The sequence below is a fragment of the Micromys minutus genome (assembly GCF_963924665.1).
Source record: "Micromys minutus genome assembly, chromosome: 10".
Lineage (NCBI taxonomy): Eukaryota > Metazoa > Chordata > Mammalia > Rodentia > Muridae > Micromys > Micromys minutus.
The window spans coordinates 44,086,545-44,113,020 of NC_137979.1; the positions used below are offsets into that span (position 1 = coordinate 44,086,545).

Below are 26,476 nucleotides of genomic sequence, written 5' to 3' on the forward strand. Positions count from 1 at the left end.
CAAGAAACATTTATTTGTTACATGCTGGCCCCCTCACAAGAAAAAGATTTTTGAGTTTACTGCAAAAAGGGCATCAGGCTGGGAAGTAAACCAAAAGACTATTTGCAGCCAAGAATTTCTCTTAAAAACCCAAACCAAACCACAGGGCCAAATAAGAAAGGTGGAAATCACTTACACATGATTGGGAGACACAGTGTCTTGGGTTTCTATTCCTAAGAAAATAAAAATATACTATAGCCCTAAGGACTATGTAAATTTAACAGAAATATCACTCACAGCAGGAAGTAGCTAAAAAACAAATGACATTTAAGCATTTATGGAACAAAAAATTCACATCTGAGAATGCATAGTGAGTTGAATAGTGGTAATGTACAGAAATTAAGAGGCTGGTCTAGAAACATTAAACCTTTTTATTCTATTTGCACAGAAGTAACACTAATAAATAAAATATGTGAGATCTATCTGTGTGGGTATGATCACAGAAATAGTCTTTTCTGTATAATGAAGAAAAACAGTGACATGAAAAATTGAAAAACTATCTTTAGTGAACAGTCTAATTTTTATTGATGTTAATTAAAGCTCTTAGTCAAGTAATATATGTAATCAAAACAGAAGCCAGAGAATTTTTTGTTGAATAGTAAAAAGACACACCGTTTACAAAGATCAAATATTTTAAATATTAAGTAGTAAGGACTGTCCATCTAAGTGCTAATTAGATATTAATAAGCCCCACTGAGATAAGCTAGTTCAAAGCTACTGAACACTAACCCTTTAGAAATTCAGTCTATGAAACAATTGGTATCTAATAAAGACAGTTACATAAGCTCAGAAAAAAGTCTCAAAACAATAAACTCATATCTCCTCTGCTAAGATTTACTGCTGGTAATAAACAAAGAAAGTTTTTCTCCAGGTTGGGCACAAAAAATTGGTAGAAATAGCAGACTTGCTATATACCAAACCCGGAATTGTAGCACATAAATCTAATCCTAGCACCTGGGAAGCAGAGGCAGTAGGATCTATATAATGAGCCCTAGGACACCCAGAACTATGTAGAAAGACTGTCTCAAAATAAAACAAATATAGGTGTAGTAGTGGCACATGCCTTTATCCCAGTACTTGGGAGGCAAAAGTCACCAGCCTGGTCTACAGAAAAAGTTCCAGGACAGTTCAAGGCTACATAGGGAACCTTCAAAAAATAAAATAAAATAAAATAAAAAACAAACATCAAAACCAGAGGGAGAACAGAAACTTTTACACACATTTGAATGTAGGAATTGGCTTATATAGTTCCAATAAAATTGTATTAAAAATAAAAGCATGGAGTTAGAGAAATGGTTTAGCAGTAGGAGCACTGACTGTTCTTCCAGAGTACCAGGGTTCCATTCCCAGCAACCACATGGCAGCTCTAAGATCTGACACCCTCACACAGGCATACAGCCAGGCAAAACACCAATGCACATATAAAATAAAAACAAGTCATTTTTAAAAAACTACCTGTAAGAAAAACTTAAAGCATCCTAAGAAAAGCAGAAGAGATTATTTTCAAAGACTGACTTTCTTTCAAAATGTTACTTTTTTGCTTATTTCTAAGACACATGGACTTAACCAACATCTAAATCAGGTTCAGCTCTTTGGCAGCCTATGGTACTGTCAAGGAATCTGGCTAAGTCCAGTCTCCAGTTCGCTCAGGGCACAGATAAGTCTAATTCATTTATTAAACTATGTGTTTCAAAACACTAATGTAACTGGCTCCCATAGATAGAATTGTATTCATAGTAAAGGTGAAATATTGCAGGTACAAAATATATACAGTAACTAAAAACTCAATTAGATAGAATTTTAGTTCAAATTTATTCTGGGATTTAAAAACTTTTTACTTCACACTTCACCTTATTTCAGGCAACTACAATAATGCCTCACATAAGCACTTTTTTGTGTTTATACAAAGACAACTTAAACTAATTTGCCTAGAATCTCACTGTACAATTCATTCCTTTTTTTTTTTTGACAAAATTTTTTCTCACCCAAATTAGCATCTTAACATTTCCTATTTGCAAACAAATTGTAGTTAAAAAATATTTCCAGTTAAATAAACATGGTCTCATCTCTGTTCTCATAAATCTCTCTCCCCACTCTTCCCTTGCCTCCTCTAGGTGCCAGGGAACCTAAGGGCCTTAAGCATGTTGGGCAAGTACTTAACCATTGAGCATCTGCACAGCCCTGATAAATGCTTTTCAAAACAGACCTTCTAAAAGAAAATGTTTTTTTTTTGTTTGTTTGTTTGTTTGTTTCTGTTTTTCCAAGACAGAGTTTCTCTGTGTGGCCCTAGGTGTCCTGGAACTCACTGTGTACACAAGTCTGGCCAGAGATCCACCTGCCTCTGCTTCCCAAGTGCTGGGATTAAAGCACCCCAGCACAGAGCGTGTAAGAAAATGTTTACTTTTTGGCACAGCATCATAGCCAAATTTGAAAGAGTGTGGCCAAAATAATGCGCAGCAGGACACAGATGGATATATTTGAGCACTTAAAAATATTAAATACCATAGTAACAAGATTTCCAAACCATTGATGGGCGAGTTCATGTCCCACAACCAGAGCAACCCACTGGCGTGATGAAGAACACGAGTTTTTTGGATCAATGAGCAATGCCGTCTCCCTGTGTTTAAAAAATAAATAAAATGGTAAAAGCGTTTCAATAAAAGGCATAAAGAAGTGAAGGAGTTTCAGGCAATAAATCAATTGGCTTTATATAGGCTTTAGCAATATCAGGCAAACATTTTCTCAGCAAATGTAAGATAAATAGGGTCCAGGAAGTTTGAAGACTAATAGACTATGTACAACAGAATATCAAAGATATCCAGGTTTATCAGTGTGTTGTCTGGTGACTAGGAAGATTGCTAATCAGAGAAGACACAAAAAAGTAGTAGCAGAAGACAGACTGAAGTCCCAAAAGGACACTGAGCAGACTCTACAGAGCTCAGCTTATGCAAAGTCAACTGAAAGTAGAAGGAAATTTGTTTACAGACTCAGCTTGAGAACTTATGCAACCCACATGTTTGTATTGTGCTGACGGCCATGTAAAAATCTGCCTAGAAAATACACAATTGGGGAGGCTCTTCATGTTGGGCAATAGCTATGTAACTCTTGGGGAGAAACCACACTGAACATGACTTCAGCCAAGAACATGTTAAAAATGTTACAAGTGCTAAAGGCTCCCTTTAAAAATATTGTACCCTTAGATAGTAGGGTCAGTGAGGGAAGTCCATCTGCTTCAGATAGTCAAAAACTCAGGAGAGGGAGAAATGTTTCCCAGAGCATAAGTAAAAGCCACTCAACTGTGAATAGAGTGAAGCCCTTATGAAATTGGTGATTTGAAAGAAGGCAGGGTAATGTGTCATTAACATACCTATAAGTAACAAGGCCCCAGTTCTCCATGGCACCTTCATAAAATAAATATAAACATTTATTGATATACATGCATACTTTTCCTCAAAAATCACAAAATTCAAATAAAGTCATACAATTCAGCAATAAAATGAAATTTACTTTACCAGCTGCAAAGTCAGCAATAGCGATGAGATCAATTTTAGGTAGAGGGTAGGGAACGTTGAAGTAGTCTTTATAAAAAGGCAAGGTTTTAGCAGCAACCTATAAAGTACAAAAAACAAACACACCCTATGAATACTTTATCATAAGTCACACAGAAATCCTCAATGGAAACCTGCCTTAAGTCAAACTATCTGAAGCTTCTAGAAACTGATCCCAGGGAACAGTCTTCCTTTGAAGATTGTTTGCTACAAATGCTGTCACTGACCTAACTCTAGCCCATTTGTAACTTGGTATAAATAACAGCTCTATATTTTCATGCCATTCCATAGAAAAACAAATTCTGTTTTTATCTTCTCTTTCACCTTTCTCCAGAGCAAGAGGTTTGAACTCACAACTTCATGCACTGTTAAAACACAAACTCTTTGCCACTACCCTCAGCCTTGATTTCGTATTTTCTGGATCATTATCTTAAAAAATGTTAATGCAACAAGGATGGAATACCCAAACGTCTAGTAAAAGCGAAATGGAAGTATCAAAAAACAACTTTCCATTAAGTCATAAATAACCATATTAATAACAGATCAGAAATGTAAATTCCCCAACCTGGAGTAATAGACCGTTGGAACAATCCTCTTCAAGGACATTTACCTCTAGCGCAAATTTTCCTTGCTCTGCTTTGCCAACAGGGGTGTAAACACGGACACACACACCATCTTTTGACCTTGTTTCTACAAAGTCATATTCACCCACAACAAATGCCACCAGATATGTAGACATAACAGGTGTGCGAGCAAACTTCACTTCCACCAAATTTTCATCGTCAGGATATGGTTTCCTGTCGATTACATTCTTAAGGGAAAAAGAAAAACAGAAAACAAGAAAATTTAAGGAGATTTATATTGGTATTTTAAATACTAGGCAAAAACCTGTAGGCTTACATATTTTTTCCCTTTCCCTTTCTTAGGATGGTATTTTCATCAAGTTCAGTGTTACATATTATGAAGGTCTTTGCTCTTAGAAAAAAATTTTTCTTCAGTGGGATGGTGGTGGTGCACACCTTTAGTCCCAGCACTCAGAAAGCAGAGGTAGAGAAATCTCCGAGAATTCAAGGCCAGTCTGGTCTACAGAGCAAGTTCTAAGACAGTCAGAGCTACACAGAGAAATTCTGTCTTGTGGAGAGCCTTTTTGGCACCTCTGGACAGTTGGTGGCAGGGTAATATTAATTTTACCAGGATATCTTGAAGCAAAGGCAGGAATGTGGCTTCTGTGCTACGCCCTTAAGGGCTAGTATTAAGTACATTTGCATCTGTAGCTCTAGGCAGAACCCCTAAAAATAAGACTACAGGGAAGTACGAGTACATCTGAAGTTCAGGGCAGAGCCCTTAAGAATGTGGCATAAGGAAGTATATTTGCATTTGAAGCTCCAGGCTTCAGGAACCCTTAGGAATGCAGCTCAGGGCAGGGCAGATGTAGGCACAGCAGTATCTATTTTTTGTCTCCGACCTTTTCACCTGACCTCCAGTAAGATGTTTACAGGATCTTTGATTGTTAACTTTCTTGTTCCCCGTCTCAGAACAGACGTTACCTTTTTGCATGTAATTAAAGTGATTTAAAAGAGGGCCCATTAAACGGCCACAAGTCCAGCCCAAGTCATATTGCAGCTTTAACTAACCATGTCCTTTTTCTTCAATCCTCGATCCGGCTCTGGGGAACCTGTTGATTGTAGGACCTGGCCTCGGACACTGTCTCAAAACCAAACAAAGTCTATTCTTCTTTCCTTTTGAGACAAGGTCTCAGTAACTATGTGCTCTTGATTGGCCATGTGAACAGGTTAGCCTCTAACTTAAGAGATCTACAGTGCTGAGATCAAAGGTATGCACCACTTTCCCGGTTTTTTATAAAATTCTTACACTAAGAAATTGGAAGCAAAGCCATCTTCCAGTTATCTAGCAAACATGATGGAACACAAAGGGAAAGAGAGGCACTCGCTATATGTTCTCTACACCTCTCTACCATTTAGGAAACATGGAGTTGTTCCTTTGGCCACATACATACGAATCTACAAGAGGTGATGTAGACATCAAGGGAATGGGCATGTTCAGTCAGAAAGGAATGCCCCATAAGTGTGTATGACCATGGAAAAAAACAGAAGAGTCTGCAATGTCACCCAGCATGCTGTGGGCATCATTGTAAACAAGCAAGTTAAGGGCAAGATTCTGGGTAAGAGGATCAATGTGCAGATTGAGCTCATCAAGCACTCGAAGAGCAGAGACGACTTCCTGAAGTGGGTGAAGAAGAACGATCAGAAGAAAAGGAAGCCAAAAAGAAGAGCACCTGGGTGCAGCTGAATCAACAGCCTGCGCCACCCAGAGAAGCCCACTTCGTGAACCTGAGCTGCTGGAGCCTGTTCCCTATGAATTCATGGCCCAATGTACAAAGGAAAATGAAGGACCTGGACTAAAAAGTGTTTTCCTTAAAGAAAAAAAAAAATTGGAAGCAAGGGAAGGGATGGGGGATTCCAGTGGGGAAACCAGGAAAGGGGATAACATTTGAAATGTAAGTAAACATCCAATTTTTAAAAAGAGAGGGAAAAAAATGGAGGCAAAATGTTAAAACACCTAAGAACTTACTTTAAAAAAACAATATAACTTTCCTTGAATAGTTTACACGGCAAACATTGAGATGCTTTGTTTCAGTTTTGTTTTTTGAGGTAGCTCGCACTATGCAGCTCTACTTGACCTTGAACTCAGAGATCCATTGTCTCTGCCTCCCAATTGCTGGGATTAAAGGCATGCACCACTACCCCAGGCCTGCATTAGGAGGTTTTAGGTTTTGTTTTTTAAAAAAGACCTCATTACTTTTCAAGTAAAAATAAGAAAACAAGATAAAGTAAATTAACATTAAAAGTGATTATAGAATCTTACATCTGAAAGAGTATTAGTGAGTTCTAGAGTCCAAATACTATCCCAAAGCTCTGGGAAGATGTCACCTTTATCTATGGAATTCCCAATGATTTTTCTGTTTAACAGGCCTGGCTTTCCTGGAACTCACTTTGTAGACCACATTGGCCTCGAATTCACAGAGATTTATCAATCCACTGGCTCTCAGTTTCTTTCTTTTTTTCCCTGTGTGGTTGGTTCTGATAGGTCTCAGTTTCTTAAGACTCTATTATTTCTTCCAAGGAAGCCCTTATTTGTATTTAAGAAACAGACCTCAAATTCATTTACAGTGTAATGTAAATGAATGTTCCTAGTAGTGCATTGGTTTGCTTTCTAGGAATGCAAAAGAGAGTGGCATTTCAATGGAATTCTTTCCACTAGTAAGTAGGCAAAGTTATTTTTGGCCTTTGGTAAAGGGTCTTTAACCCAGCTGGTATGAAATTCAAGACTGGCCTTGAACCTGCAGCAACTTTTCTGCTTCAGCTCAAGTGCTGGAATTATAGGCATCAATCACCATGTATAGCAAGCTGGTAGCTATTAGTTCTCCATAGTAAGAATCTAAGCTACTGGCTACTATCAAACTTAAACAAGGTGGTCTTAGACAATAAAGTTTAAGCAAGGGACTGGAGAGATGGCTCAGTGGTTAAGAGTACTGTCTGCTCTTCCAGAGGTCCTGAGTTCAAATCCCAGTAACAACATGGTGGCTCACAACCATCTGTAATGGGATCTGATGCCCTCTTCTGGTGTGTGTGAAGACAGTAACTGTGTATATGTAATAAATAAATATTAAAACAAACAGAGGTTAAGCATTGAAAGCTTACTTATGAATGAGATCAATAACAATAGTAAAGAGCACATTTGAAAATATAATCAGCCAAAAACCTAAATATACTTTTAAATATAGCTATTACTTCTACGGTTTAATGAGCATGCCACAACAGTCTTACTGCAAGCTATTTCACCTATTAATGTTCTTAATTTATGTCCTTTAACTTTAAAAAGTAGATAAAATGGAAGCTCACAGACACAATCCTAGCACCTGAGAAGGTGAGGAAGAAAGACAGGTGAGTTTAAGGCTAGTCTGAGATACAAAGTAACAGGTCAGCCATGGATACAGTGAACCCTGACTTAAAAACAAAACCACACATTAAGAATCTTTACCAGTGACTCTCTTAGGGGAAGTTCTTCCTTGAGGAGGAAACCATCATAATGCAACTGAGGAAAACAGGTCTTATTGAAAATAAAACCAGTAACAATACTTCTATTTTGTATAAGCACTATGCTAGGTGGTTTAATGAACAAAGCAAACATACCAGAGACTATTAAAAGTTTGTTAGTACATACATACCATATTTGATAAAGCCACTCTGTCTTTAGGCACAACCAGCGAGATATCAAAAGTTGCTTTGATAGCAGGCTCATCCCAGCAAGGAAAAGCCCTTCGGGCATCAGTAGCCTTAAGGAAAAAAAATGAACACATATAAATATCACTTAATTAACTTCAGAGATTGTTTCATGAATCATTGCCATTTGCTATCATTCATTAGTCAACTTCATAGTTCATTGCTTCTCTTTTTCCTTTTTGTAAATATTGTGTTTAAGACAATGAATGTTTTCTCTGCATCTGTATCTGTGCAAAGTCTGTGCTGGCACCCTCAGATACCAGAAGAGGGAGAGTATCACATCCTGGGGACCTAAAATTACAGGTTGTTTTTAAAGATTTATTTATTACACACTGTAGCTGTCTTCAGTCACACCAGAAGAGGGCATCAGATCCCATTACAGATGGTTGTGAGCCACCATGTGGTTGCTGGGATTTGAACTCAGGACCTCTGGAAGAGCAGCCAGTGCTCTTAACCACTGAGCTGTCTCTCCAGCCCCAAATGACTTTGAGTAGCCATGTGAATGCAGGGAATTGAACCTGATTCTCTTGAAGATCAGCCTGTGTTCTTAACCTCTTGAACTATCTCTCTACCTCCTTCTTCTCTTTCATTTATTTTCAGGATTGAGAATCAAAACTCAGGGTCCAATGTATAATAGGCAAGACCTCATCTACTGACCTCTATCCCCAGACTTCAAATATTTACTTCAAAATATTACTTTCTACTCTGCCAGGTAATGAGCTAAGTGCTGACTACAGTAAATATAATGCTGCTACTAATGTTACATTAACAATTATTTGTCAACTGTTCTACTGCAGATCATGACAAAATGAGAATTATTTGTAATTAGATTACAATTGCTTTTATTAAAATATTTTAACAGTTCAGATTTAATATGAAAAACTTTCCTAATGCAGCAGGCATAATCTAAAGCACAGACCACTTAATGTCATGCTGTAAAAATTCAAATTAGAAAAAATATGAGAAAAGATGCCCTTTGGGGTTTTAAAAAATAATTTTTACTTATTTGTTTGTTTATGTACACTGTAGCTGTCTTCAGACACACCAGAAGAGTCATCAGATCACATGACAGATGGTTGTGAGCCACCACGTGGTTGCTGGGAACTGAACTCAGGACCTGTAGACGAGCAGTCAGCACTCTTAACCATTGAGCCATCTCTCCAGCCCCAAGGGTTTTATTTTAAATTAACAATAAGCAATACAAAAAAAAAAAAAAAAAAAAAAGCAATACAGTAATAAAAATATGTTGTATAATATAATAAATAAGTAAAAATATTCCCAATCTCTGATGCACTCTGTTCTTTATCTAGAATTAGAATAAACACAGGTGCTCTACAAATTCAAAACAGGCTGTTTATTTAATGGCCTATCTATGTCCTATACTTTAGACTAGCTGACCTACTTAGAGGTAGCATTCTATAAAAATGGGACTACGGAGGTAGGTAGTTTAGTAAGGAAGTGCATACTAAGTAAGTAGGATGAATTAAGTTTGATCCTTAGTTCGTTTGTGCTAGTTTTGTAATCGCAGTCCTGGGGAAATAGTAAGAAGATATTAGGGCTCCTTGGCTAGCTAGTCTAGCCTAATTAAAACTCTTTATCTTGGCTGTTTTTTGAGACACCGTTTCTGGGTGCCACCACATAGACCTAACTAAAACTCTCAAAAAAAAAAAAAAAAAAAAAAAAAAAAAAAAAAAAAAGGAAGGAAGGAAGAAAAGAAGGAAGGAAAGAAAATAACCCACAACCATTTATATAACTGGAACCTAGGGGGTCCAATACCCTCTTCTGGCCTCCATACATATAAAAAAATAAGTCACATAAATAAACAAAACCCCAACTGTTTGCTCTCCATGCTAACTTTTAAAGACTGATAGATTCTGGGAGCAGGAACAGTCATTACTTTCAGTCATGTGCCAAATGGTAAATCCACCAGGCTCTAGTGGATAGTTTCAAGCCTATGAACACAGCCAGTCCTGGCTAAAGCCAGTGCTATAGGAATGGGACAGAGTGTAAGCACATGTATTGCTCTTGCAGAAGACCTGATTCACTTTCCAGTGGCCATGTTGGGGCTATCAGGACTTCTGGTAACCAGAGGAGCTGATGCCAGAGCTTTGTGGGCACCTGAACCTGCATGCACACAAGTACTCATGCCTCATGCACACCCAGAGATAAAAAAACAGTTTAAAATCATATATGTATACAAAATCTGAGTTACCAAATAAAACAAAAGGTAAGAATTTGAGAAAGAGATCTGGGAGGAGGGTGAGGAAAAGAGATAAGAGGTAGAGAGGAACGTGTGATGTGTGTGTGTGTGTGTGTGTGTGTGTGTGTGTGTGTGTGTGTGTTTGTTGCAGAAATGGTGAAAGAACACTGGAACACACCCTGGGACACCTGGAAGGGAGAGGTAAGTGCATCTCTGTGAGTCTGGTCTACATCTTGTGTTTCAGGACAGACAAAGCTACATAGAGAGATCATGTCTCAAAATACCCTAAATTTGTGAGATTTTTAAATAGATGGGGAAAAAAGCTAAATCAAAGAAAATCTGAAGCCAGCACAGTAGCCAGCATGTAGTGCCATGCCTTGAAAAAATTAAGGAAATAAAAGATTTTCTGCTCACAGCCCAGTGGGAGGATACCAAATCTACCAAGATCAAGGACAAGGACTGTGAAGTTCAAGGTTCACTGCAGCAGATGCCTTTACAGCCTGCTCACCACAGATAAGCAGGAGGCAGCAGCGATAGACAGTCCCTGTACTCTGGTTTGCAGTGAAGAAGTTGAAATGAACCAGACTGGTGCATTTGACTATTTTTTAAAAAACTCTGAAAAGTCAAATTAAAAAGAAAAAAAATGTAGAGATGTACTATAGCTAAGATTGCAGGATAACTTCACAGAAACATGCATACATAAATGTAGATGAGAGTTTTGGTTTTATTTTATTTTATTTTATTTTTTTTGGTAGGGTAGCCCTGGCAGATCTCAAATTCACTATGCGGCCTAAAACCACAATGACAAGAGCAAATCTGATACTAAATTTCATTACCTGGGTGTGTACACACACACACACACACACACACACACACACACACACACACGAACAAACTGTCATTCTCCAACCTATAGCCTTCATTCTCTCCTGTTCTTTTTGAAAAGTTTCTGTTTTTAAGATTTCTAAGTGTATGTGTGCATGGATGCAGGTAAGAGCAAGTACACTCAGAGAAAGGCCAGAGAGTCAGATCCTCTGTAGAAACCACACCAAAATTCCTAAGAGCAGAATAGTCTGTTAAAATTACCCAAATTCCGCACTCCTACTTCTCTTCCTTACACAGAAAGAAACAATCCTGAACATAAAATACAAATTCCAGGGCCAGGTGTGGTGGTATACTACTTTAACACCAGCACTCAGGAGGCAGAGGCAAGTAGATCTCTAAGTTCAAGGTGAACCTGGTTTATAAAAATATGTTCTAGGACAGCCAGGGCTACATGGTGAGACCTGTGTTGAAAAAAACAAAACAAAAATATCAAGCATAGCATTAATGACAGCCACACATACCTCAAACTGTGTGACAGCAGCGTAGCGCACCTCGCCGGCAGGGGTGGTGTATCTACTTCTGTAGAAACCTTTCATTTTGTCATTGAGCTCTCCAACAAAGTCTATCTTTAAGGTTCCTGTGCCTGTGATTGAAGATGAATAAAGATCTTTTTATTGATATGTTAATAATAAATACAGGTACCAAAATATGCCCTCAAGACACTATACTCAATAGGCTACTACAATGTTCAGAGCATTTACTTCCTTTCTCAAATACTCCTTTGGCACTGGAGAGAACACTGATTGACACGAATGGCATTTCATTTAGGGGACTGCTAGAAAGTAATTTCACTAAGTCTCAAATGACCACAATACATGAAGATAAAAATAGGAAAGAAAATAATTATTAAATGTCTGACATGTTTCTGTGCATGGGACTTCTAAAAAATATTTATGAATATTTATAAAAATGGAAGCATTGTCCCTTTTTGTATAAGAGAAAATCAAGGGCCAAAAATGTTAAGTGAAAGTCCTGAAACTAGTAAGCAGCACGAACACTTTCACCTAAAACATGCTCTCAAATAATTACATCTTTAGCCTTTTTTAGATAACCTTAGCACACAAAATGTAGCCAATTACTCTACTATTAAAGACAATACGTGTTTGATCCACATAGAACACTGGCTTACTCAATCATCTGAGTGTGAGCACCAGAGAGAAAAGTTACTAAGCTAAGCACAAATGCAACCTAAATACAGGCCCTATTGTCTTAAGAGCAAAACCAGTTTTGCCTATATGTTTAATTTCTGATTTAAAAAAAAAAAGTCTATTTTAAATTACAGAATGAAGAGTATGTCTAGTGTTCACTTGCTGAACTCAGATGCAGGGCAAAACAATGACCCATTGCACATCCTACAAATCAAGTCACAACACACAAAGTGTTCAGAAAAAATGTTGACTTTGGACTTGATCTTTTCCAGGTGTTTGTTTATAACAAGATCTAGACATAAGAAAAATGATTAGGCAATCACACCAGACTATCATATCCTGATATTTCAGACTGTCATTTTGAAATGCTAAAAGTAAAGATGTCTGACATCAATTCAATGTTGTTGACTTTTCCCTCCTTTGATATGGCCTTAAAGTCAAATTTCATGCCTGACACTGAATTTGCTCTTTGTAAAGGTTCAAAGTCACACAAGTGGAAGTCTATACAACAGGCAAAGGACAAAAAACTTCATTTTCTCATGTGTCACTGAGTGATTCTGACAGTTATTTAAGACAGAATTTCAGACTCCTACAGCAAAGTAAGCACTAAAATAGTGTCACATAAACAAAGTAACCATGCTGTAGAACAGCAACAGCGCTAATGGCTTAACTGAAGCCCAAATGAAAAGTTATCTGAATAGTTTTAAAATCAGACATTTGATCTGTGACATCTCAAGGGACGTTGAGTGTTTCCTGGTGTGTGTTCTAGGATAAACCCAGGGCATCGTGAATAATGCTAAAAAGGTTCTCTGCCACTGAGCCATATCCCAAACTCCAGGGAATACTTTCTTTTAACAAGAAGGACAGATTAGTAGGACAATAAGTATCAACACAGTTATGAGACTCAGTAAGAATTATTAATGATGAATACAAAGAATATTCTATTTTCTATAGGAATTCACTGTTTTTTTCTTAAGCAGATATATTTGCATTATTAAGGCTTTGCAAAGAAAATACAATACTTTTTAAAATCCATTACCCTTAGTGGGAAGTGTTTGGTGGAGTCTTATGCCACAGCCCCACAGATGAGATTGGCAAATGTTCTCACTACCAACATGTCCTCTAATATGACTCATACTCATAGTAAATCTACTTTCAATTTCTCCTATTTGGAACAAAAGTGGATTTAAAACTCATAACTAAATAAGAAAGGCTGCTTACACTTTTACTTGGTTTTAAATCTCCAAGGCCATCAAACCATAACAAGATACTGACAGTGACCACTTCCAAAGAGTGGTTTACTAAACAAAATACAAAGTATTGGAAAGGATAATTACCTGAAATTCAAACAAAACACAAGTTAAAGATTTTTTTAAACCATTATTAAATTAGTTTCACATTATACAATACTAATCACAAAACATTACTATTAACAGAATTTTAAGGTGACTAGAAAAAAGGACTTTTGGCAAATTTCATTTATCAAATACCATGCATGATGATACAAAAGGCAGTTTATCTTTAATGTTACACCTATTCGTAAGGAACTACAATGTTTCCTCAAATTGGATACTTAATTTCAATATCCAACCTACTTATGTTTGGATGGTAAACCTTTAAAAACATAAAGCCAGTTTAGTGGCTCACACCTTTAATCCCAGTACTTGGACAGATCTCTCTGAATTTGAGGCCAGCCTGGTCTCCATAGTTGAGACTTCTAGGTCAGCCAGAGCTGTAAATGAGACCGTCTCTCCAAAAACAACAACAATAACAAAAAACCAAAACAAGAAACAAACCATAAAATAATGATTAAAATTAAACTAAGATAATCACAACATCCATCAAAAACATAAATGTTGAAAGTTTAGGAAATTATAACTGCAAAACCTACATATCTTAAAGTAATTTAATAAGCTTTCTAAATGTTATAAAGCTAAAAATTGATTTCTATAAAAGGAAAGCACTATGAACAATGCGTTTCTGAATATTGAAGCCACTTTACAAGATTTTAAAAACTGTTCTTAAGCTTTCACACCTTCCAATGAGAACGGGATATTGACCACTATTACAGAATGATGCCTGGATCAGAGATGCTGTACTTAGCTATCTGACAACTGGTACAATTGTTCAGTCTGGAGAGACAAAACACAAAAGCTACTGAAGATATCATAAGCTTGTGTTCATTCAGTATTTACTCCATCATCACTCAAAACCAGTTCTATAACCCAATAATAATCTGAAAAGATAAAGAACTTTTTCTTCAGATTCTAAATGATTCTGAAAACTTTGGTATAATCTGGAAGTCAAGATTTTCCAATAAACATTTTCACAAATATTCAATAATTTTTATTTTAAGATTTTTATTTTATGTGAGTACACTGTTGCTATCTTCAGACACACCAGAAGAAGGCATCAGATCCGATTACAGATGGTTGTGAGCCACCATGTGGTTGCTGGAAATTGAATTCAGGACCTCTGGAAGAGCAGCCAATGCTCTTAAACCATTGAGCCAGGAGGCCCTGGGTTCAGTCATAATATAATACTATTGTATTATATTATGCTGACTAGGATGGCTTGGTCCTGATGACACTACAGTACAGCTGGCTGGTATGCTTCAAAGCAAACCCCCCATCTTCACCTCCCGTCTCCTTCAATCTGCCTTTTATCTGAGCTCATGGCACCAACTTGGAACATTAGGCCTTTGAGGAAGCAACCCAACCGTCGTCTCCTTAGTCCCTATTTTAAAAGTTATGACCCTTCATTTTTACTCAACTCCTCCTCTTAAACACACTCCCCCCAACCCCTCTGTGTGTGTGTGTGTGTGTGTGTGTGTGTGTGTGTGTGTGTGTGTGTGTGTACACACATGCAGGAAAAAAAATCTTTCTACCGTGTGGGTCCTGGAGACCAAACTCAGGTTGTCAGGCTTCTTGTACACAGCAAACCTTTGTTTTCTTACATTTCTTTTATTCTTCCCTCTTAGTAGCAATGGGGACTGAACCCAAATCTTGGGCATGACAGTAAAGTTTTTTTTTTTAAAGATTTATTTATTTATTATATATAAGTCCACTGTAGCTGTCTTTAGACACACCAGAAGAGGGCATTAAATCTCATTACAGATGGTTGTGAGCCACCATGTGTTTGCTGGGATTTGAACTCCTGCCCTCTGGAAGAGCAGTCAGTGCCCTTAACCCCAGAGCCATCTCTCCAGCCCCCAACAGTAAAGTTTTAACACTAGCTACACCCACATCCTTTTTGTTTACTTGAGCTCGATGTTAAGTTGGTTAATTTTCAGTCTTTTTAAACTAAATATTCTGCTTATATAGTATTTTACTTATATCCCATGTTTTCATATATGGCAAATTTCTTACTCAGGTCTAAATGTTTCCTATCTCTTTGCATTTGTTTTTTATTTTAGATGGTCTTATTAGATTAACCAACCTGGTCTTAAACTCCTTGGCTTAAATAGTTATCTCATTCCAATATCTTAAACAGCCAGAATTACAAATCCATGTCATCTAATCGTCTTCTTCCTCAGTTTGTGCAGTGCTGGGGCTGTACTCATCCTGACCAAGTACTCTGCCAACTTAACTTTCCTAACAAGTTTTGACTCCATTATTCTAAATGTGGGGAAAAAAATTTTTGTGCTATTTTTGGGGAGAGGGGTTGTTGTTGTTGGTTTTGTGAGTGTTACTATTTTGTGTGTTTTATTGTTGGTTTTGAGACATGGTTTCTCTATGTAATCCTGGTTGTCCTGGAGTTCACTATGTAAACCATGTTGGCCTCCAACTCACAGAGATCTACCTGCCTCTACCTCCTGAGTGCTGGGATTAAAGGTGTGCACTACCATGGCCAGCTCTGCTATTGTCACAATGTCAACAGAGAATATAGTCCCTTAATTATACATACTTTGGGGGTGAGAGGGCTGGACTGGTGGCTCAGTGGTTAAGATCACTGGCAGCTCTTCCAAATGACCCAGGTTTGATTTCTAGCCCTCACATGGCACAGAGCCACCTGTAAATCCAGTTCCAGGGAATCTGTCCATCTCTTCTGGTTTCCACTGGCACCAGGCACATATTTAGTGCTCAGACATACATGTAGGCAAAACATTCATACACGTAAAATTAATTCTTTTTTTTGATTTTGTTGTTTTGGTAATCCTGGCTATTCAGGAGCTCACTATGTAAGCCACAATGACGTCAAACTTAAATACATTCTCCTACCTTTGTTGCTTACTCCCCAAGGCCCAATGCTGGGATTTAAGGCCTGTGCCATCAAGGCCTAGCCTAAAATTACTCTAGTTTTCTCAATTAACAGTTCATAATTTTTAAACTGATACAGTAGCCCCAGGTTTACCTATAAACTACAGAGTCTTAGCCAATGTGTCCTTAACTCTCCAAGACCATCCAGCAGCCAATGGTTTTAACTCTTATCTCTAAATACTTGCTTATATAACTATATTCATTTTTTATTCATTTTTATGTATATGGATAATTCTCTTGCATGTGTATAAGTATACTACATGTGCACCTGGTGCCCCTGAAAGTCAGAAAGATTTACAATACACTAGAACTGGAATTAGACAGCATTCAGAAACTTTTAATATTCTCACACAAATTCATGCTTTGACTAAATACAGAATTCTAAGTTGAAAATTAGATTCATTTAGTATTTTAAACAAGCAATATTTATTGTAGTTTCCATTGTTCCTAATGAAAGTCTAATGTGAGGGGAGAGGATGCTTGACTATCATGTACAAAGCACCCTATCAGATCTGCCTCATGGACTGTAATTGCAGCACTTGGGGTGGAGGTAGAAGGAACAGAAGTGTAAGGCCATCCTTGGTCATAGTGTCTGAGGCCAGCCAGTCAGGGCTACATAACATCTTGCTTCAAAAAATAAAACAAGTCTAGTGATAATCTGATTTCTAACCTTTGAAGGCATATGCCAGCTTTCATCCCATCCCAACAGAGTCGCTTAAAACTTCTCTTTAGTCCCAAGCACTAAAATCTGCTTTGGGATGCAACGTTTTAATATTTTCTCAATCACTCACCAAAGAAATATTTTGTAAACTAAAAGCTCTTCTGTTTAATTTAAAGAGCTTTTTAAATTTATTCCCATTTTATTTTTTTTAAATCTTTTTGAAATAGGGTTTCGCTGTAGTCCTGGCTGTCCTGAAATTCACTCTGTAGACCAGGCTGGCCTTGAACTAAGAGTTCCACCTGCCTCTGCCTCTGCCTCCTGAGTGTTGGATTTAAAGGTGTGCACCACCACCACTCAGCCCTGTACTATTTTAAACATATGATCCATCAACATGAATATGTGCATGAATATATATTTTTAATTTGTGTTATAGTTAGTACTTCACTATGTTAAAAAGCATTCATAAACTTACTGTGAAATACACTTCACTACACTGATGTGTCAAAATGATTCTCAGTACTGAACAAATACATTAATTCTAATCTGAAATGTCTCAATAAATACTTTTAGGTATAAAATACTTTTGTTATGACTTTTCCTTAGATTATATTCATATAACAGAACTGGTGGTGACAGCTGGTTTTGTCTTTTTTTTTTTTTTTTTCCTTGTTTCTTGGGCAAGCTGGTTTTCAAAGTATTTACATGGGTTTATTTCTAACTAATACTGCAGAGACATTTGTTTATTATCAAAAATCTTTTTCAGTTAAGATTTATTTCTACTTGTGGGGACTGGGGGGCAGGAAGAGGGAGACAGAGAGGGCTCAGAGGAGGGTGTCGGAACCCCAGGGCTGGGTGTCAGGAACCAAACTCAGTCCTGTGGAAGAGTGACAAGCTCTTGACCACGAGACATCTCTTGGCCTGCATTAAGAATTTTTTAAAGCTTCAGTTTATATGAGAAAAAAAAAATTGGTTTAGTATTATAGTAAATTTTTTGATATTTCTAATTATCAATAAGCTAAATATCTTTCCACGCATTTAATAGTCATTTACATTTTTCCTAAAGCTTTGTGGATAATTTCTTCTATATTAAGCTCAAAAGGTCTTCTATATTCTTTGTGCTACTATGTCAAATAATAGTAACATCATACCAACGATCTTCCTTTCTGTGCCCTCCCTAGTAAAATGTCTCTTGTTCTGGTTGTACACCAAGATGCTATGTGAAGCATTCTCCTCAGAGCTGTCAGTCAGCATCAGATGAGAGAGCTACATAAATGTACTTGTAATAAACAGGAACTGAAAGCTACGCATCTTATTCTACAGCAAACCAGCTTTAGTTTTCCAAAGTTTTCTGTTTAAGGAAAACACAAAGACAAAAAAATCTGAAACTTTTATTGTCATAATTCAGAATTTTTAAGGGGAAAGAAAAGCTCTTAATATAATATGTAAGCAATAATAGTGTAAGAAATGGGATGATTTCTTTGGAACAGTAAAATGTAAAAGGATTTCACAAAAGACATGTTTCTTACCTGCTTGGAGAGTACTAGGAAAAGACAAGGTGACTTTTTCATCCTCATTCTGATAGTTAAATCCTGTTGCATGGATTTCTAGAAAGAAGAAGAAAAGAAATTATTTCACTAATCTAAGTAGTTGAAAAGAACAAATCCCAACTGCCACAGTTAAGAACTTTAGCAAAATTCCTACTAAAATGACTGAACAATTCTTGTCTGTGAGGCAGGTCTGGCTACTCTGTCTGTAGTTGCCCAGGCCAGTCTGGATGTCACAGCAATCCTCCAGCCTCAGCCTTCCAATGTTAAAATGAAATGTCTTGTTTGTTTGTACTTTAGAGATGAGGTCTTATTATATAGCTCTGGCAGGCCTGGAGACCAGAGATTCCATGCTAGCAGATAAGGGTGTATGCCTGGGGAAAATGTAACATTCTTGATTTAGTAAATCAAGTTTCAATACTGAGTAAAACATGATCCTTAAAAAATAATTACAGGGCTGGAGAGATGGCTCAGTGGTTAAGAGCACTGGCTGCTCTTCCAGAGGTCCAGAGTTCAAATCCCAGCAACCACATCGTGGCTCGCAACCATATGTAATGGGATTTGATACTCTCTTCTGGTGTGTCTGAAGACAGTGACAGTATACTCATATATAAAATATATAAATAAAAAGAAAAAATTACACATGGGGCTGGAGAAATGACTCAGTGGTTAAAAGCACCAACTGCTCTTTCAGAGGACATGTGTCCAAGTCCCAGCACCCACACTGCAGTTCACAACTGTCTATAACTCCAGTTCTGGGGATTTGACACCCTCACACTGCCATACTTGCAAACAAAACAATGCACAGAAAATACAAATAAATCATTAAAGAACTAATAATAATTACATGTGGGCTGAGGAGAAAGTTCTATGAGTAAAGGCACTGTACAAGTCTGGTACTATTCAAAATTCTCAGAACCCGTGTAAATGTACCAACTCCACAAAACTGTCCTATAACTAACATACATATACACAAACAAATTTTAAAAATAATTATATTTCTTTATAAATTTGCCATCTTTGGTGATGTAAAGGAAATAGGGCTATTAAAAATAATAGTTTTCTTTTTAAATAATTTTTTAAAATTTATTTATTCATTTATGAGTACACTATTGCTGTCTTCAGACATACCAGAAGAGGGCATCAGATCCCATTACAGATGGTTGTGAGCCACCATGTGGTTGCTGGAAATTGAACTTAGGACCTCTGGAAGAGCAGTCAGTGCTCTTAACCACTGAGCCATTTCTTCAGTCACAGTTTTCATTTTTACTTATTCATTTATACTATGCTCATCTTTTTATGGTATAGGGTCTTGCTATACAGCAAGACTGTCCTGGAACTAGCAATTCTTTTGCCACAGCTTCCACAGTTGTAACAGTTTTGCCAGATTTATAGAAATGTTCATTCTAATTCTTCCATGACGATGACATTACTTTATGCTGCATGTGTGCAACATCAATCTCCAGAAGATTACTACACTGTCAAGAGTTCACTGTTAGAAACATCATGGAAGGCTTGCGCCTCACTCCCCAAAATAAATAACGTAAGTTAAGAAAGAAATCATACTTTTCTGGATTCTGTGCTCTTACATTTTGCAAAAATAAGTAAGAGCCTGTACAGATAAATTAGGACTCCAATTATTTATTCTCTACCACCCAGAAGTGAAGAAACTGCTAACTTTAATACTGCTTAAAGAAGCTTACCTAACACACTAAGAAGCCATAAGCCAGTTCCAACCAACACATCCCATGTTCACCACAAATAAAAATGATGGGTAACGATGTGGCCTTAATATGTATGTCAAAAAATGTTCAACATAAAAATCATAAAAAATACCTATTTAAACGCACTATGATGACTACAGTCACATCTAGGGAGGCTTTAGAGAACTGAAGCTCAGAGACACTCACTGCTGGGAGAATATCTAAGGGTGGACAGTTTGTTACTCCATTAAAAGGTTAAATATCAAGTTGCCTTATTTATGGTGGAATATTCTAACTCCCATATGTTTTCTTTCTCTCCTCTCTGTGTCTATGTCTACACAAAGATTTATATATATACATGTATAAAAATGATCATAATGATATTCTTTATAACAGCTCCAATGTAGGATTTCTGTTATTGACTATCCATCAACTAATGAATAGATAAAATGTGGTAGAGTCACAAAATCCATTGTTATTCAACAATTAACAGTGTGGTGCTATACCACAAGATGGCTTAGTGGGTAAAGGTGCATGCCACCATATCTGGCAACCTGAGCTGGATTCCTGAAACCACATGGTGGAGAGAACCAATTCCTGAAAGCTGTCTCTGACCTCCACAAATACATTATGGGGCGCATGCCACCACCCAGCCCAAATAAACCAAGTTAGACAACTAGAATCAAAAGCTCAAGGCCAGTCCTGGATATATTGTAGGTTTGAGACCAGCCTAAGCTACATGAAAAAACTGTGTTGGGCTAGAGATGGCTCAGTGGTTAACAGCACCCACTGCTCTTCCAGACATCCTGAGTTCAAATCCCAGCAACCATATAATGGCTCACAACCATCTGTAATAGGGATCCGATGTCCTCTTCTGATGTGTATGAAGACAGTGACAGTATATTCACACATATAAAATAAATCTTTAAAATTAAAAAAATGTCAAACAAAATAGAATTTTTTAAAATAAATGAGTGATGAATTGAGGGGAAATGGCTGACCACTGATGAGTATTTTCTTCTTGGAGCTTCAAAATGTTGATTATGTCTGCTGATGGCCACACAAAGCCTGTGGACAATCTAAAGCTGAAACCTACATAAATTATTCATTTTCTCTTGCCCCACAGTTCAAGGTCTATTTGGTGTTTTCATTGGCATGACACTTGAGTGGTTGGTTCCATCATCCATATACAGATCTTACATTTCACATAATATTGTAATGTACACTATAGACACATATAATACATAAAATATCCTATAGAACATTTATGCACAAGATATGCATAATGGACTTACACACTGGAGCCAGGTTATGACTAAATGGGAACTCACTGGCTTAGGCATGTTTGGTGAGGGTGCCCAGCGCAGCAATGCAACAGGCTTACAGGATAATCGAAGCCCACACACAGTTGGCAGTGATTCTTGGAGACAGTGGGACTGTCACACTAACCAGGTTAGTACTACCAAGTACCACTTAGCAGCAGGGCAGAGCTGTGGGAACTGAGATCTTCCCCAGACCACCTCAACACAACTGTACTAACCACAGCTTAAATGAAAAGTAAAGTGTGTAGTCTCCATAGAAACCTGCTGCAGCCTAGACAACGAAGAAGGGCCATGACACTGGGAAGACTTTATAACTGCAGCTCCTCTGAATTCCCTAGAGAGTATCTGTACTCTTCTTTAGGGGGGCCTCTTCCTCAGGAGTCAGTGTCACCTTCACAACATCTGAGATTCCACTTTGTCCCAGAATACATGGGACACTGAGGAAGACATCATCATCGATTCCATAGAGACCCTTAATCATGGTGGAAATGGGATGCACCCGCCTCAGGTTCTTCATTATGCTCTCAGCCAAGTCTGCCACACAGAGGTCAATGGCCCAGGATTGGTAACCTTTCCGTTCAATCAACTCATATGCACTGTCAACCCCCCGCTTGTGAACATCCTTCTACATCTTATCTGCACCAGTGCCGAGTCCTGGGTTCAGAGTCTTCAGGGAGACACCAGCAACATTCACACCCCTCCACACAGGCCCACTGGAGTCGCTATGCTCTCCCAGGACCCACCCGTGACAGCTCAGAGGGTGAACTCCCAGCATTTCTCCCATCAGGTAACAGAAATGAGCTGAATCCAGACTGCAACCACTTCCAGTAACTCAGCTTTTGGGAAAGCCACTGATTTTCCAAGCCACGTAGGTCAAGATATATCCACTGGATTTGATGCAATAAGCAGCTTGCAGTGTAAACTGTACTTCACAATGTTGGAAATGATGAACTCGAAGATATTCACGTACCACTGGACCAAATGGAGTCGGCTCTCTTCCTCTTGCTAATGGGCCTCCGCTGTGACAATGACCAACTTGGAGTTTGCAGTCACACTACAGTCTTTGCTAGAGACAATTTTTGGTGTTTTAAAAAAAAGGTTGCCAGCTGAAGATCCATCATCTCCCCCTTTAGCTTTTCTTCCATGACATCAACAAGGGCAAGCTCACCTGCCAAGTCCTTCATTAAGATACTGATGGCACAAGCCATGCCAACAGCCCAACCCCAACAACAGCAATCTTGTTCTGGGGAACCTGTTCTTCCTCAAGATTCACAGTCAGCTGGTCCTTGAGGGATGCCATCTTGGACTTTGAATCTTTTGAGACTGACAGTCTGCCTGTTTTCACTCCCATGACTGCAAGGCCAATGGCTTTCCTGAGTTGCATGGCCCGAGATGCAGAGAATCTCATGTCTCCATCCTTGACCTGATAGGGAGTGCTATGTACAAGGTAGAGGTTCCCCTCTACTTTATTCATTCTTAAAATGAATGACTTTGAGGCAGCACTCACTTCACAGTTTCAGGTTAGGCTGGAGTGATTCTCCCAACTCTCATTCCAGGTCCTGGGATCACAGGCATGCACCATCATATCCACACCCTTTATATGCCTTAAATTGGCTAGCGGAATTTCAAACATTCTTATATTGTCACTATGGTTCATACATATGCCTGTAAAACTAAAACCTTTACAAAGATAATAAAAAGTTAAGTTCAGACTATGAAGGAGCTTCAGCACTATAGGTAAGGAAAATAGAAAATGAAATATATAGAGTTAAGGCTTTGATAAAGATTGTATGGTTGGACTAAAACTCAGTAGTCCTTTTGTGCCTATTTCTAAAATTCTTTTCACTATCATAAAATTTCTTCTATATTTAAGCAGATATCCAAAATTTGTATGGAGAGAATTGTTCTCTACTAGACCAAAAACTAAAAATATGCTGTAAAGTGATTCCCTAAAATACAATTATAATAGTGTGAAGCAAAGGCAGTTACCACTAAAAATGTCCCCTCTACCAGGTGTGGTAGCCTACAGCAGCAATCCTAGCACTTGGGAGGATAAGGCAAGGAAGATCATGTTGAGTTTGAGGCCATCCTAGAATGACAGTGAGATACTGTCTCAAATGATCAAACAAAAAAATAACAATATTCTTTTGTCTGTGTGTGGCATGTAAGTGACTGTGCATGTGGAGACCAAGGGCAACATTAGATGTCTTCCTGGATCACTCTCTACCTCATGTTTTGTTCCAGTCTCTTATTGAACCTGCAGCTCATGGTTTGGCTAGGCTGGCAGGCCAATCACCTCCAAGTCCACTTTTATGTGAATGCTATAGATCTGAAATCAAGTCTGCACAACTATGTAGCAAGTACTTTACTAAGCCTCCTCCCCAGCCAAAGTTTTTTTCTAAGAGAAACTGATATTCTAGTAGCTCTGAGCTACTGCGATCAAGGATTACTAAAACCAATTTGTTCTTATAAATCTACAGAAACACTTCAAACTGCTAAAAACAAACACTGAAGAACAACCTGAGACAAGAAGCCAGTGCTCTATTGCTATATCCCTTCCCACAGTATGCACTTCCAACTGTCAGGACAACTGGCTCCGTAACCACCAAGGAACCAAATTCCCTCTAACAGTTTTCTCTGAATAGAAAGTTGTCATGTATTTGAATTATTTTAAAATATCTTGAGTTACTATAACTATTTCAATCCTTTTATGTTTAATGACTAAGTAAGTAGAGCATTCATTCCTTAGCCCCAATCAAAGTCTTATGATGCACTGAAATCTAAAACTTGGAGGTTCACGAACCCTAACATAAATGGCCAAAGCAAAAATGAAAAAGTACTCAACATTAGTAGTCATCAAGGAAACACAAACTCAAACCACCACCACTGACCACCACATATTCACTGGAACAGCCAGCTTTACTTGAGTGCCAACAAAAATGTTACCTAAAATTAAAACTAATGCTGTTGGTGCAAACGTTCTCCAGCCAACCTTTAAGTTCCCATGTTTGCTTGGACAATTCTTTCTCCAGCTATGTCAATGCTGTAGAACATTCAGCTATAACTCCCTCTTTAAAGCTGTTCTATGGGGGCTGGAGAGATGGCTCAGTGGTTAAGAGCACTCACTGATCTTCCAGAGGTCCTGAGTTCAAATCCCAGCAACCACATGGTGGCTCACAACCATCTGTAATAGATTCTGATGCCTTTTTCTGGTGTGTCTGAAGATGGTGACAATATACTTACATATATAAAATAAACAAATCTTTAAGAAAAATAGATCTGTTATATTACTTCTAAGAACAATCTTCACAGGATTGGTAGTGTAGATCTGGTTCTTCTTTTAACATGCATGAAGCCCTGAGTCCTATCCCTAGCACTAACATGGGACATAGTGGTTAAGTGGCTGTAACTGAAGTCCCAGGACCCAGGAGGCAGATACAATTCAGAATTTCAATGTCAATCACAACTACATTGTAAAAGTAATTTTTGTTAAGGAGCCATTTGACAACACCCCCCTTTATCTATTTAATGTGGATGAGTCCACTACCACTGACACACTAGAAGAGTGTGCATCAAAAAGAGCATTAGATACCATTCCAAATGGTTGTGAGCCACCATATGGTTGCTGGGATTTGAACTCAGGACCTCTGGAATTGAAACCAGTGCTCTCAACTGCTGGGCCATCTCTCCAACCCTGTAAAAGTAACTTTTTATTCTCCTATATTAAGGCTTACTGCCTCTGTCTAGTCCTAGGTCTAGTCCTGGAAGCTTCTAGCCTCCATATAATCTTATCTAGGCCTAGAATGTTTTCAGCTTCTGAGGTGTACTGCTGAATAAGAACACCCTTTCTAATTCTTTCTGAGATCTGGCTGGTCAACTCAGCTATTCTGGCTAAAAATTCCTCTCCATGCCAACCGACTCAATCTGGTTTCTCTTACAGCCTCTGACTTTTTGTTCTGCTTGGCCTCAAACTAACTCAGGAAATCTATTCTAATTTTCTGGCTCCTTCTCATTCTCTGGCTCATTTCTGTCTTCACCTGCATCTAGTTTATTCTCTCTTCAATCTGTCTATAAAACTGCCTCCTCTCCCCGTCTCCTTCCTTCTCTCTCCCCACTCTATCCACTGCTCCCATAAAGTAGCTTCCCTTTCCTCTCCTCATGAGAGTTGGGCTTATCCTATCCTGCCAATTTTCCTTTGATTTGTCGCTTTGTCTGCCACCCAATTAGACATTACTTTCAAACATGGGGTTTTCTTCTACAAACTAACTTTACCTACATTGTTTTCAACTAAAGGTGTGTGCTAAGGGCTGAGTCACACCAGAACTAGAAACAGGCTTTTTCAGTAAATAACAAAACTCAGGGTTCACAGTGTGATCAAATATCTTCCAACACTACATAGTGAGTTCATGAGACACAAATCAAAAAAAAAAAAAAATCCTCATTATAGACATCCCTTTCCTTCACTGTCTCTGTCTGTTTTTGTCTTTCTGTCTGTATGTGTCTGTCTATTTTGTTCTGCTGTTTTCTTGTTGCCCGTTAGAATATAATAATAATCAGTACTGGGGGTTTAACTCAATGGCCCTAGCTCATAACCTCATCCCCAAAGTAGGTCTTAATTAATTAGGTATATTTTAATCTTCTCTATCTCTCTCTGCCTCCACCATTTCACAAGATGTCAAGTCTGATACACAGGAGACAGGAATGCTATACTGACATGCCAAGAGAAATCTAGCCAGGCTTTCCTGGATTTTCTCACCAATTCCATTAGCATTAGATAAGCAAGTCTTAAAACAAACAAACAAACAAACAACCCTCAAAAGGTAAAAGTTCAGAGGGCTTCCAGACAAAGAAATTCCTAGAGAA

At 38.0% G+C, this 26,476-nt stretch overlaps 1 protein-coding gene and 1 pseudogene across 2 annotated transcripts in view; both read right to left on the reverse strand.

The window, feature by feature from the left end:
- The window catches only part of NPEPPS (aminopeptidase puromycin sensitive), a 76,225-nt gene that overhangs the window by 30,004 nt on the left and 19,745 nt on the right, over positions 1-26,476 (reverse strand). The window contains exons 3-9 of the mRNA XM_080924262.1: positions 18,571-18,648; positions 11,438-11,559; positions 7,837-7,944; positions 4,198-4,398; positions 3,552-3,648; positions 3,407-3,440; positions 2,542-2,656 (exon numbers count right to left, since the gene is read on the reverse strand). Coding sequence (XP_080780388.1) covers positions 2,542-2,656; positions 3,407-3,440; positions 3,552-3,648; positions 4,198-4,398; positions 7,837-7,944; positions 11,438-11,559; positions 18,571-18,648 — 755 coding nt within the window. The remainder of the gene's footprint in view (positions 1-2,541; positions 2,657-3,406; positions 3,441-3,551; positions 3,649-4,197; positions 4,399-7,836; positions 7,945-11,437; positions 11,560-18,570; positions 18,649-26,476) is intronic.
- Positions 21,948-22,913, reverse strand: LOC308426486 (L-lactate dehydrogenase A chain-like; annotated as a pseudogene). Its single transcript has one exon. The product of its transcript is annotated as an L-lactate dehydrogenase A chain-like (transcript).